Below are 12,576 nucleotides of genomic sequence, written 5' to 3'. Positions count from 1 at the left end.
GGAGCATTTTTATCCAAGGATTTTAACCCTGAGCTCATAAAACCCATTCAGTAGTCCCAACTTCCCCTCTTTCTATTCCAGAAGCTGCAGGTTTTTATTGCTCTGCTAATTCCCTTTACCCACAGGAAAAGGTTTTCCATGGAAAGACCACGAGCCAGGCTGCAAATTCCCTGAATTTCCTGTTAGGGCAGAGAGAGCTGGATCCCCCTCCCCGAGCTGCCCGTGCCCTCATCCTGTCTGTGCTCCTTTTTCCAGGAACTCCCATCATGGCCAAGCAGATCCTGGATCTGCTCCTGTTAGGGCAGAGAGAGCTGGATCCCCCTGAGCTGCCCATGCCCTCATCCTGTCTGTGCTCCTTTTTCCAGGAACTCCCATCATGGCCAAGCAGATCCTGGATCTGCTCCTGTTAGGGCAGACAGCTGGATCCCCCTGAGCTGCCCATGCCCTCATCCTGTCTGTGCTCCTTTTTCCAGGGTCTCCATCATGGCCCAGCAGATCCTGGATCTGCTCCTGTTAGGGCAGACAGAGCTGGATCCCCCTGAGCTGCCCATGCCCTCTTCCTCTCCATGCTCCTTTTTCCAGGGTCTCCATCATGGCCCAGCAGATCCTCTGTCTGCTCCTGTTAGGGCAGAGAGAGCTGGATCCCCCTGAGGTGGTGCCCTCATCCTCTCCATGTTCCCTTTCTCAGGCACTCCCATCAACAGGATCCCCATCATGGCCAAGCAGATCCTGAATCTGCTCCTGTTAGGGCAGAGAGAGCTGGATCCCCCTGAGCTGCCCATGCCTTCTTCCTCTCCATGCTCCTTTTTCCAGGGTCTCCATCATGGCCAAGCAGATCCTGGATCTGCTCCTGTTAGGGCAGAGAGAGCTGGATCCCCCCCGAGCTGCCCATGCCCTCATCCTGTCTGTGCTCCTTTTTCCAGGAACTCCCATCATGGCCCAGCAGATCCTGGATCTGCTCCTGTTAGGGCAGAGAGAGCTGGATCCCCCTGAGCTGCCCATGCCCTCTTCCTCTCCATGCTCCTTTCTCCAGGGTCTCCATCCTGGCCCAGCAGATCCTCTGTCTGCTCCTGTTAGGGCAGACAGAGCTGGATCCCCCTGAGCTGCCCATGCCTTCTTCCTCTCCATGCTCCTTTTTCCAGGGTCTCCATCATGGCCCAGCAGATCCTGGATCTGCTCCTGTTAGGGCAGAGAGAGCTGGATCCCCCTGAGGTGGTGCCCTCATCCTCTCCATGTTCCCTTTCTCAGGCACTCCCATCAACAGGATCCCCATCATGGCCAAGCAGATCCTGGATCTCTACATGCTCTACAAGCTGGTGACAGAGAAGGGCGGGCTGGTGGAGATCATCAACAAGAAGATCTGGAGGGAGATCACCAAAGGCCTGAACCTGCCCACCTCCATCACCAGTGCTGCCTTCACCCTGCGCACACAGTGAGTGCAGTCACTGAAATGGAAAATACTCATGTTATAGACATATCTGTACATTTAAATATAAACCTAATGATGCATTTATCAATATTTCAATATTTCATATGTTTATATAATGAATATAAAAGTAACTATTTACATTTATTATATAGAAATAATTTATTTAAATAAATAATATATTCATAAGTATATTAATATTTTCTATAAATATATTGTAACTATGAAATTAACTATATTATATGAAATTAGAATTTATTTAAAGGTTTATTTAAATTTTATTTAAATTTATTTAAATAATTTATGTGAAATGTTGAAATATTTTATAACTATAGATTTAATTACTTATATTTATTATATAGATATAATTATTTCTGTAAATATGTGTATATTTAATATGCACATATTTCTATAATATGTGTATATTAAATATAGAAATATTTCTATAGTTATAAATATATTAGTATATTTATAAATATGTATTTTAGAAAGATATTTTAAATATTTATATATTATATAAAAATATAATAAATATATAGTATATTTTATAAATTCTATATAATATATTTTATATTATATTATATATTATATATTATACATATATTTTATATATATTATATATACTATATATAATATAGTATATAAATATAATAAATGTATACTATGTAAATATGTATATATTTCATTATAAAGTATTTATATATTTATAAATATATTTCTCTTTATATATAAAATATATAAATATTTTATAAATAAAAATTTAGATATTTTCTATTTATTATGTAAGTCTATAATAATTATATATGTTATAATTTATAAATATAAATATATAATAAATATATGTTGTGTATTTATATAAATATAAATGTGTTTATATTTAAATATAAAATCTTTACTTGTAAATATATTTATATTTATATATACCACATAAACATTTTCTAAATACATATTTAAATATTTATATTTATTATATAAATATATAATAAATATATACTATATATTTATAATATATAAATCACATATTGTTGATATATAATATCAATATATTTATTATTTTTATTTTATATATATAGTTGGGTATTATTGGATTAATCTAATTAGAATAATCCAGTTATGGCAGTGGATATTATTGGAATAATCCAATTAAGATTATTGGATTTTTATCTGCCATTGGACATTTGCTGTTGGATCCTTGCTGTTATTGGGTATTTAGCTGCTGTTAGATGGGTATTATTACTTGTTTGTGTGGATAACTTTTTATTATTTTTAGATATATCTGTTATTAAATACCTGCTCTTAGTAATTATTATTGGTAAAATATTATTAGTAAATAATATTTCAGTTGTGAGGGAATTCTGGGTGATTTATACATAATTTATTAATATACAAATATTATTTATAGATAATATTTCAGTTGGGAGGGAATTCTGGGTGATTGAGGATATTTCAGTTGTGAAGGAATTTTGGTTGATTTATAGGGGATATTTCAATTGTGAGGGAATTCTGGATGATTTATTGCTGATACTTCATTTGTGAGGGAATTCTGAATGATCTATAGTCAGTATTTGAATTGTGAGGGAATTCTGGATGGTTTCTAGAGGATATTTCAGTTGTGAGGGAATTCTGCATGGTTTCTAGATAATATTTCAATTGTGAGGGAGTTCTGCATGATTTATAGATGATATTTCATTTGTGAGGGAATTCTGAATGGTTTATAGATAATATTTCAGTTGTGAGGGAATTCTGGGTGATTTATAGATAATTATTCTGTTGTGATGGAATTCTGGATGGTTTGTAGATGATATTTCATTTGTGAGGGAATTCTGGATGATCTATAGTCAGTATTTCAGTTGTGAAGCAATTCTGGATGATTTTAGATAATATTTCAATTGTGAGGGAATTCTGGATGATTTCTAGACAATATTTCAGTTCTGAGGCAATTCTGGATGATTCTTTGAGGATATTTCATTTGTGAGGGCATTCTGAATTGTTTATGGATAATATTTCACTTGTGAGGGTATTCTGGATGATTTATAGATAATTATTCAGTTGTGAGGGAATTCTGGATGATTTATAGCCGATATTTCAGTTGTGAGGGCATTCTGGATGATTCTTTGATTGTATTTCAGTTGTGAGGGAATTCTGGGTGATTTATTGCTGATATTTCATTTGTGAGGGGAATCTGGATGGTTTATAGAGGATATTTCAGTTGTGAGGGAATTCTGGGTGATCCTTTGAGGATATTTCATGTGTGAGAGAATTCTGGATGATTCTTTGAGGATGTTTCATTTGTGAGGCAATTCTGGATGATTCTTTGATTGTATTTCATTTGTGAGGGAAATCTGGATGGTTTATAGATTATATTTCAATTGTGAGGGAATTCTGAATGGCTTATAGTTAATATTTCAGTTGTGAGGGAATTCTGGGTGATTTATAAGTAATATTTCAGTTGTGAAGGAATTCTGGATGGTTTATAGATGATATTTCAATTGTGAGGGAATTCTGGGTGATCCTTTTGGGATCACGAATATCTCCTGGCACATTTCCCTACAAACACTGAGCACACCCATACCGAGCCACGCTCCCAAACACCCCAAACCTGCTGAGCCCCTCGGCACGTGTCTCCTGTCCCCGTGCCACCTGAGTTCCCCTCTCTGTGTCCCTCTCCAGGTACATGAAGTACCTCTACGCCTACGAGTGCGAGAAGAAGTCTCTGAGCTCCCCGGCCGAGCTGCAGGCCGCCATCGACGGAAACCGGCGCGAGGGCCGGCGGCCCAGCTACAGCTCCTCGCTGTTCAGCTACTCGCCCTCCCCGCCGGGGCCTCCTTCCCTGCTGTCCCCCCCCAAAATCCGCTTCCCCATCATCGGCGTGGCCGCGGGCAGCGCCTCCGGCAGCCCCCGCGTCTCACCGGCCCTCAGGAAAGGTCAGCTCGGCCATGGCGGCGGCGGGACTGTGGGAGTGTGGTGTGGGCTGTGCCCCTTGGCTGAGGGACCCTCCTGGCTCTGTGGCCTGGCTGAGGGACCCTCCTGGCTGTGTGGCCTGGCTGAGGGACCCTCCTGACCGTGTGGCCTGGCTGAGGGACCCCTCCTGACCGTGTGGCCTGGCTGAGGAACCTTCCTGGCTGTGTGGCCTGGCTGAGGGACCCTCCTGGCTGTGTGGCCTGGCTGAGGGACCCTCCTGGCTGTGTGGCCTGGCTGAGGGACCCCTCCTGACCGTGTGGCCTGGCTGAGGGACCCTCCTGGCTGTGTGGCCTGGCTGAGGGACCCTCCTGGCTGTGTGGCCTGGCTGAGGGACCCCTCCTGACCGTGTGGCCTGGCTGAGGGACCCCTCCTGACCGTGTGGCCTGGCTGAGGGACCTTCCTGGCTGTGTGGCCTGGCTGAGGGACCCCTCCTGACCGTGTGGCCTGGGAATGTGGGACTGTGGTGTTGGCAGTGTCCTCTGACTGAGAGACCCCTCCTGGCAGTGTGGCCTGGCTGAGTGACCCCTCCTGACCGTGTGGCCTGGCTGAGGGACCTTCCTGGCTGTGTGGCCTGGCTGAGGGACCTTCCTGGCCGTGTGGCCTGGCTGAGGGACCCTCCTGACCGTGTGGCCTGGCTGAGGGACCCTCCTGGCTGTGCCCCTTGGCTGAGGGACCCTCCTGGCTATGTGGCCTGGCTGAGGGACCTTCCTGGATGTGTGGCCTGGCTGAGGGACCCTCCTGGCTGTGTGGCCTGGCTGAGGGACCCCTCCTGACCGTGTGGCCTGGCTGAGGGACCTTCCTGGATGTGTGGCCTGGCTGAGGGACCCTCCTGGCTGTGTGGCCTGGCTGAGGGACCCCTCCTGACCGTGTGGCCTGGCTGAGGGACCCCTCCTGACCGTGTGGCCTGGCTGAGGGACCCCTCCTGACCGTGTGGCCTGGGAATGTGGGACTGTGGTGTTGGCAGTGTCCTCTGACTGAGAGACCCCTCCTGGCAGTGTCCCCTGGCTGAGTGACCCCTTCTGACCGTGTGGCCTGGGACTGTGGGAGCAGGGTGTTGGCCGTGTCCCCTGGCTGAGTGACTCCTCCTGGCAGTGTCCATGCCACACTGCATGGCCTGGGAATGTGGGGCTGTGGTCCTGCCAATGTCCCCCCGCTGAGTGCCCCCTCCTTGCCCAGGTGACGGCGTGCCCCTGACGGTGTCCATGCCGAGCCGCGTGGCCGTGCCGGTGACACTGGGTGGCCAGCAGGCCACGGTGGCAGCCAGGACAGCCACGCTGGAGCAGCTGAGGGAGAGGCTGGAGGCGGGAGAGCCCCCAGAGAAGAAGGTGCCGCGCATGACGGAGGAGGAGCAGCGGCTGGTGCAGCAGGCCCTGCAGCGCAACCTGTTCAGCATGGCCCGGCAGGTCCCCATGAAGATCAAAATCAATGGGAAAGGTGAGGCACGGCAGGCCCAGCTCCTCAGGAAGCTGCAGGGAGGGAAAGCTCCCGGCCTGGAATGTCACACACACACCTGGGTCACCTCTGAGTGACCTCTGGGTCACCTTTGTTGGCGTGGAGGTGTTCAGGTGCAAGGTTTTGTTGGGTTTTCCTGCTGGGTTTGTTCTCCAGCTCATCCAAATCCAGCCCAGATTCAAGAGAAAAGGAGACTCAGGGGTGACCTCATCACTCTCTAAACTCCCTGAAAGGTGCCTGTACCCAGGTGGGGTTGGGCTCTCTCTCCAGGCAGCAGTGACAGAACCAGAGGGCACAGCCTGGAGCTGCACCAAGGGAAATTTAGGTTGGATATCAGGAAAAAGTTTTTCACAGAAGGGGTGATAAAGTTCTAGAATGTTCTTCCCAGGGAGGTGGTGCAGTCCTCATCCCTGGGTGTGTTTAACAAAGCCTGGATGTGGCACTGGGTACCAGGGTTTAGTTGACCTGTTGGGTCTGGGTTGGACTGGATGATCTTGAAGGTCTCTCCCAACCTGGCCATTCTGTGGATTCTGTAAGCTTTGCCACATTCCCAAAGCTCCAAGCTGGTCAAGTTTGGCACAGTTTGGAAGGGAAGAGCTGTTCTTGCTCCAGCAGTGCTGGTTTGAGGTGCTTGGCCACAAATGTGGGTGGGAAGGGTCAAAGCAGTTCCTTCAGAGCAGCAGTTCTTTCTTTTAGAACTTGTTTCTTTTTTAGATTGTATTACTTTTAAAAAATGTCTCAATTTCTGGGCTTCTTCTCAGCCTGGATTTAAATAATTCATCCTGAATCTTAGCAATTATTTCTGTCATGTCAGTGCTCCCAGTTCCTGGCAGCTCTGCCTCCAACCAAATTCCACATCCAAACCACATGATCCAGTGATAGCGAATGAAAATTTTATCCAGGAGTGTTCATTCACCTCACTTTTGCTTTCACCCTGAACTAAATCCAAATGCTGGGAACCACTGCTGTCCCTAGAAACAGGAACAGGCTGAGGATTCAGGGATGGGATTCCCACCTTTGCAGGGGCTGTCTTGTCTTCCCTGCCCTCCTTTTCCTCACTGCACCCTAGAAACCAGGTGGAGATGCTCTGAGAGCTGGTTTTGGTAAGCTCAGCATGGCTTGGTAACAATATTTAGGTTCAGTGTGGAGTTTTTAGAGGTTTTTTTGGCCTTGCTGCCCTCCTTGGAGGGGCAGTCCCAAAATCCAGGTTCACCCTCGTGGAGCTGGAGGAGTTCCATGTTCAGCTGCCCATCCCTGCCCAGGCTGGGAAAATCCTGATTTTCATGGAGTGTCCCTGGCTTTTCCCTCCCTCCAGTGGCCGCGGGAGCTGCTGCAGTCCGAGCACAGCGAGCCACAGCAAAATCCAGCTGGGAGTGAAATCTGGGCTTATCTCTGTGCTCCCAGCCCTTCCTTGGGACTGGAATGGCCCTGGGGGAAACATTTCCCAATGCCAGCGGGCTCCCAGCCTCACCAAGGCCTTTCAGCACCTCTGTGGCCTTGTCCTGGAAGGGTTTGAGTTGGAAGGGGCCTCAAAGCCAAGGACAGGGACACTGCCATGTCCCAGGGTGCTCCAAGTCCAGCCTGGCCTCGGGCACTCCTGTGGGCTTTTCGCCCAAAGAGGGGACAAAGGGGGGCTGTGCCCAGCTCCGGGGGGTGCGGGGAATGGGATCAGTGCTCTCTGACTGTGCCCCCCTCCCTCTCTCCCTCCCTCCCTGGAACAAGACAAGGCCGACTCGGCGGCGGCGGCGCTGAACCTGTCCCCGAACGGCATCGGCAGCATCAACATGTCCGTGGAGATCAACGGCACCACCTACGCTGGTGAGAGACGGGACAGCCCTCCCGGGAAAGGGACAGCCCTCCCGGGAAAGGGACAGCCCCCTTGGGAATGGGACAGCCCTCCTGGGAAAGAGACAGCCCAGGGACAGCCCTCCTGGGAAAGTGACAGCCCTCCTGGAATGGGACAGCTCTCCTGGGCACAAGGAGAGCCCTCCCGGAAAAGGGACAGCCCTCCTGGAACGGGACAGCCCTCCTGGGAAAGAGACAGCCCAGGGACAGCCCTCCTGGAACGGGACAGCCCTCCTGGAACGGGACAGCCCTCCTGGGAAAGAGACAGCCCAGGGACAGCCCTCCTGGAACGGGACAGCCCCCTTGGGAATGGGACAGCTCTCCTGGGCACAAGGAGAGCCCTCCCGGGAAAGGGACAGCCCTCCTGGAACGGGACAGCCCTCCTGGGAAAGAGACAGCCCAGGGACAGCCCTCCCGGGAAAGGGACAGCCCTCCTGGAACGGGACAGCCCTCCTGGGGGGCGGGAATGGGTGGGATGGGGGTGGTCCCTGCCAAATGGCTGCGGGAGGCGATTCTTGTTCACTGGGATTCTTGTTGGCTGGGCTGGGCAGGAGGAGCACCTTTCGCTTGGTGTTAGTGCTTTAAAATCTGAGGGAAGGGGTTTGAAATCCCCCTGGAAGCATTCGTAGGAAGGAGAATTGTCCCTGTTCTCCTGAGGTGGGGCTTTGCTCGGCTCTCCCAGCAGGAATTGTCCCCTGGAGCAATTCCCTTCTGCAGGCCTTACCTCTGCATCCTTGGGCAAATCCCAAGTAGGAAGCCTGGCTTTGCCCGACCCTAACCCCAATGGGAGCTGCTTCTCCTTGGAAGCAGAACCCATTTGGGATCTGTTTTCTTTAGGGTCAGCATCCCTGTGCAGGCTCCAGCTCCAGGCATCCCTTCCCTGCTGAGCACAGGAGCCAAACCAGCCGCTCTCTGGGATGGGATGGGATGGGATGGGATGGGATGGGATGGGATGGGATGGGATGGGATGGGATGGGATGGGATGGGATGGGATGGGATGGGATGGGATGGGATGGGATGGGATCCTGGGGCTGGGAAAGCCTCCCCTTTACCCATCTTAACCCTCTCTGGGATGGGATGGGATGAGATGGGATCCTGGGGCTGGGAAAGCCTCCCCTTTGCCAGCCTAACCCTCTCTGTGCTGGGATGAGATCCTGGGGCTGGGAAAGCTCCCCCCTTGCCCATCCTAACCCTGTCTGTGCCCACAGGGGTGCTGTTTGCCCAGAAGCCCGTGGTGCAGCTCCTGGCCGGCTCGGGCACGCAGAGCTCGTGCAGCAGCAGCTCCAGCAGCAGCTCCAGCAGCTCCCACTGCTCCCCCAGCCCTACCTCATCGCGGGGCACGCCCGGCGCAGAGCCCTCCACCAGCTGGTCCCTCTGACGGGCACTGCCCAGGAGTGCACACATACCTCACCTCAAGGAACCTGCTCTCGTGGCTGCACAGCACCTGGAGGATGATGATGATGATGGTGGTGGTGGTGGTGGTGGTGAAACCTTTCCATGCCAGCGAGTTTTCCTTCATCGTCTCTTTGTCCGGCCTTTTTTTGGCTTTGTTCCCCCTCCTTTCCTTCCTCCCTTTTGCTCTTTGGTTCCTCCCCCTCCTCCTCCTCGCAGGGTGTGTGGTGTTCCCATGGAGGGGGGGGGCACACCTGGCGTTTCTCAATCAGGGATGGCTCTGGGGCCACAGCTCCTGGCCAGGACGTCACCAGGGCAGGGAAAGGGCCAGGACTGGGGCTGGGAACCCTGGTTCTGCTGGGAAACCTGGTTCTGGAGCCTTCTGGAGCCCTGGTTCTGTTGGGAGCCCTGGTTCTGCTGGGAGCCCTGGTTCTCCTGGAGCCCTGGTTCTCCTGGAGCCCTGGTTCTCCTGGAGCCCTGGTTCTGTTGGGAACCCTGGTTCTGCAGGAGCCCTGGTTCTGCTGGGAACCCTGGTTCTGCTGGGAGCCCTGGTTCTGCAGGAGCCCTGGTTCTGCAGGAGCCCTGGTTCTGCAGGAGCCCTGGTTCTGCTGGAGCCCTGGTTCTGCTGGGAACCCTGGTTCTGCTGGAGCCCTGGTTCTCCTGGAGCCCTGGTTCTCCTGGAGCCCTGGTTCTTCTGGAGCCCTGGTTCTCCTGGAGCCCTGGTTCTTCTGGAGCCCTGGTTCTGCTGGGAGCCCTGGTTCTGCTGGAGCCCTGGTTCTCCTGGAGCCCTGGTTCTGTTGGGAACCCTGGTTCTGCTGGAGCCCTGGTTCTGCTGGGAACCCTGGTTCTGCTGGGAACCCTGGTTCTCCTGGAGCCCTGGTTCTCCTGGAGCCCTGGTTCTGCTGGAGCCCTGGTTCTCCTGGAGCCTTGGTTCTGCTGGGAACCCTGGTTCTGCTGGAGCCCTGGTTCTCCTGGAGCCCTGGTTCTGTTGGGAACCCTTGTTCTCCTGGAGCCCTGGTTCTGCTGGGAACCCTGGTTCTGCTGGGAACCCTGGTTCTCCTGGAGCCCTGGTTCTCCTGGAGCCCTGGTTCTCCTGGAGCCCTGGTTCTCCTGGTGGCCCCTGGTTCTCCTGGAACCAGGGGCCACCAGGCCTCTTCCCACCCACAACTCCGTGTTTTGACAATCCTGAGAGACGGGGGGTGCCCGGCCCTGTCCTCCCGTGGCAATCTGCTCGTGTCCCTTCCAGCTGTGTCCCCATGTCCTCAGGGGAGGCTCCTGAGCCTCTCTCCTACTCCTCTCCACGGTTCTGGCTCCATCAGCTGCTCGGTTCTGGCTGGTGCCACCTCACCCCTCGAGTCCTGAGTGTCCCTGAGGAGTGACACAGGGCCTGGGCGTGTTGGGGTTCCACGTTCCCCCCTCTGTCCCCATGGCAGAGTCACTCAGGTTGGTGCAGGCTCCCTGGAGCAGCTCTGGGAGCTCTGCAGGGCTGCAGGTGGGGTGGTTAATGTGGGCACAAACCCCCTGCCGTGGTACCCGAGCAGGGGAGACCTTCTGCTCCCAGGGAGGAGCAGAGCCCAGGGAATCCAGCCCTTCCTGGCCCTGGGAGCCCTGGCTGGAAGCAGAGCTCCCTGTCAATCAGCTGCTCAGGTGCTGTCCCCCTGTCCCTCTGGCCTTTCCCCATGCCCTGCCCTGGTGCCACCCCTGCCATCCCTCCTGCCCCGGTGACGTCCTTCCCGTGCTGCAGGCCCGAGTCAGGTTTTTTGAGCAGATGAAATACCTCAGATATGTACTTGTTGGGTTGCTTTTGTTTGTGTTGGGTTGGTTGTTTTTTTTTTAACCTCTTCAGGAAGTATTGGCATATCCTATCGCTTGGGGGTTTTCATAGGTGGGTTTGCTGACTTTATGTTTGCTTTTATTTCTGTTGGCTTTTAAACGCATCACCAAAGACAGGGAGCTCAGACAAGGCTGAGCAGAGGAGCAGTGGCTTCCCCACCCTCCGAGAGCCCATCCCAGGACATGTGCACGGCAGGACAGCAGGGCAGGGGTGGCCCTGCCCCTTGTTGGACCTGTGCGTTGTCCTCGTTGTCCTCGCTGTCACAGCCCCTGCTGCTTCCTGCCCCGTGCCGCGCTGTCCTGCCCCCGCAGCCCCCAGGGCTCTCTGGGATCGGGAGGTGGGGATGTCCTGGCAGGGAGGGAGGGATGCTGCTCCGCGTGTCTCCAGCTGCCCTCCCTGTGGGCGGGGGAAGCCGGCCTGACCCGCAGGCTCCTTCCATCCTCACAGACTCCCAGAGGATTTTCCAGCCTCTGGGACTCAATCAGATTATTTCCCCCCCCCCCCCCTTTTTTTTGGGGTTTTCTTTTGGTTGTTTTATTTTATTCTTGGGTGGGCTTGGGCTGTTTCCTCTGAGTGGGACTGGGGCACTTTCTGCTTTTCCCTCTGCTCTGCTCCCTGGCCCCGGGGAGCAGAGGCTGCTCCGGGGTGGGGCTGCTTTGTCTCACTTGCTAACGTTGTGTTTTCTTGCACAGAAAGGCACTCGAATCACTGAACTGCTTGGACACTACTAGAGTATTAATGTTTATAAGCTTTACTCAACCTAGACTGGAACTAGCCAGGGACTAACAGATTGTTTTGTATCCAATTCAGGGAAAGAATCAGGTCGGGAAGCGTAACAGATACCTCAGTTAAATAAGCTGCAACAATAAACCGGTCCTTTTCCCAGCCCGGGGTGACAAGGACCGTCCAGACTGTGAAGAGTTAACCCTTTCCCTCAGCCTGGCTTTGGCCCTGGCAGCCTGAGCTGCGGGTCTCCTGCTGAGCTGCCAGGCTTTGGGTGTAGGGGGTGCTGGAAACCAGCAGCAGAGCGGGGAAGGCCGAGCGGGGGCTGCCCCAGCCCCGTGTCGTACTCAGGGTTTGATGCTGCCGGCAGGACGTTCCCGAGGGCAGCGCTCCGTCCTCCCCCAGCTCCTCACACCAGCCAAAAAGCCCCGGGCAGCCCCCAGCTTGCTCCCCCGGCGCTTCCCGGGGGGCAGAGCCAGCCGAGCCTGCTCCCGGGGCTGCGGGGAGGGCAGCAGGGTGGGTGGGGTGAGGGGAGGCTGCGTGTGCCTGCTCCTTCCCAGGGGACTGCGGTCAGATGTTCTCTCCAAACAGCTGCAGCAGCCTTGCTAACTAGTTTTCTTACCTATTTAAAAGAGAAAAAAAAAAAAAATAAAATAAGTAAATAAAAACAAATGTGATAGCCTAGGCGGTTGATAAATACCTCAACGTCTCCTTCCAACAAGTGTCTGTATATGTTGTTGTTGGGTTTTTTCTATCTTACAGGTTATCTGAATGTTTATATTCCAATAAACTTCTACCTCTTCACACCGTGACCCCCACGCCTGCTTTGTGCCCCTGGCTGGCTCCCTGAGGGTGAAGAATTCCCAGAGACTGGGCTGTGTACTTGCAGGGGCTCTGAGGGTAAAGAATTCCCAGCTATTCCCAGAGGTTGGGCACTGAGAGT

The 12,576-nt window shown here is 52.3% G+C and overlaps 1 protein-coding gene across 1 annotated transcript in view; it reads left to right on the top strand.

Annotated features, from left to right (window-relative positions):
- Positions 1 to 12,437, top strand: part of ARID3B (AT-rich interaction domain 3B) — a 40,742-nt gene extending 28,305 nt beyond the window's left edge. Inside the window, exons 5-9 of the mRNA XM_059857946.1 lie at positions 1,249 to 1,432; positions 4,097 to 4,350; positions 5,564 to 5,821; positions 7,562 to 7,657; positions 8,893 to 12,437. Coding sequence (XP_059713929.1) covers positions 1,249 to 1,432; positions 4,097 to 4,350; positions 5,564 to 5,821; positions 7,562 to 7,657; positions 8,893 to 9,062 — 962 coding nt within the window. The 3' untranslated portion in view covers positions 9,063 to 12,437. The remainder of the gene's footprint in view (positions 1 to 1,248; positions 1,433 to 4,096; positions 4,351 to 5,563; positions 5,822 to 7,561; positions 7,658 to 8,892) is intronic.
- Positions 12,438 to 12,576: the final 139 nt, after the last annotated feature.

Source organism: Haemorhous mexicanus, chromosome 13 (assembly GCF_027477595.1).
Source record: "Haemorhous mexicanus isolate bHaeMex1 chromosome 13, bHaeMex1.pri, whole genome shotgun sequence".
Taxonomy (NCBI): Eukaryota; Metazoa; Chordata; class Aves; order Passeriformes; family Fringillidae; genus Haemorhous; species Haemorhous mexicanus.
This window is presented reverse-complemented; position numbering and strand designations above follow the sequence as displayed.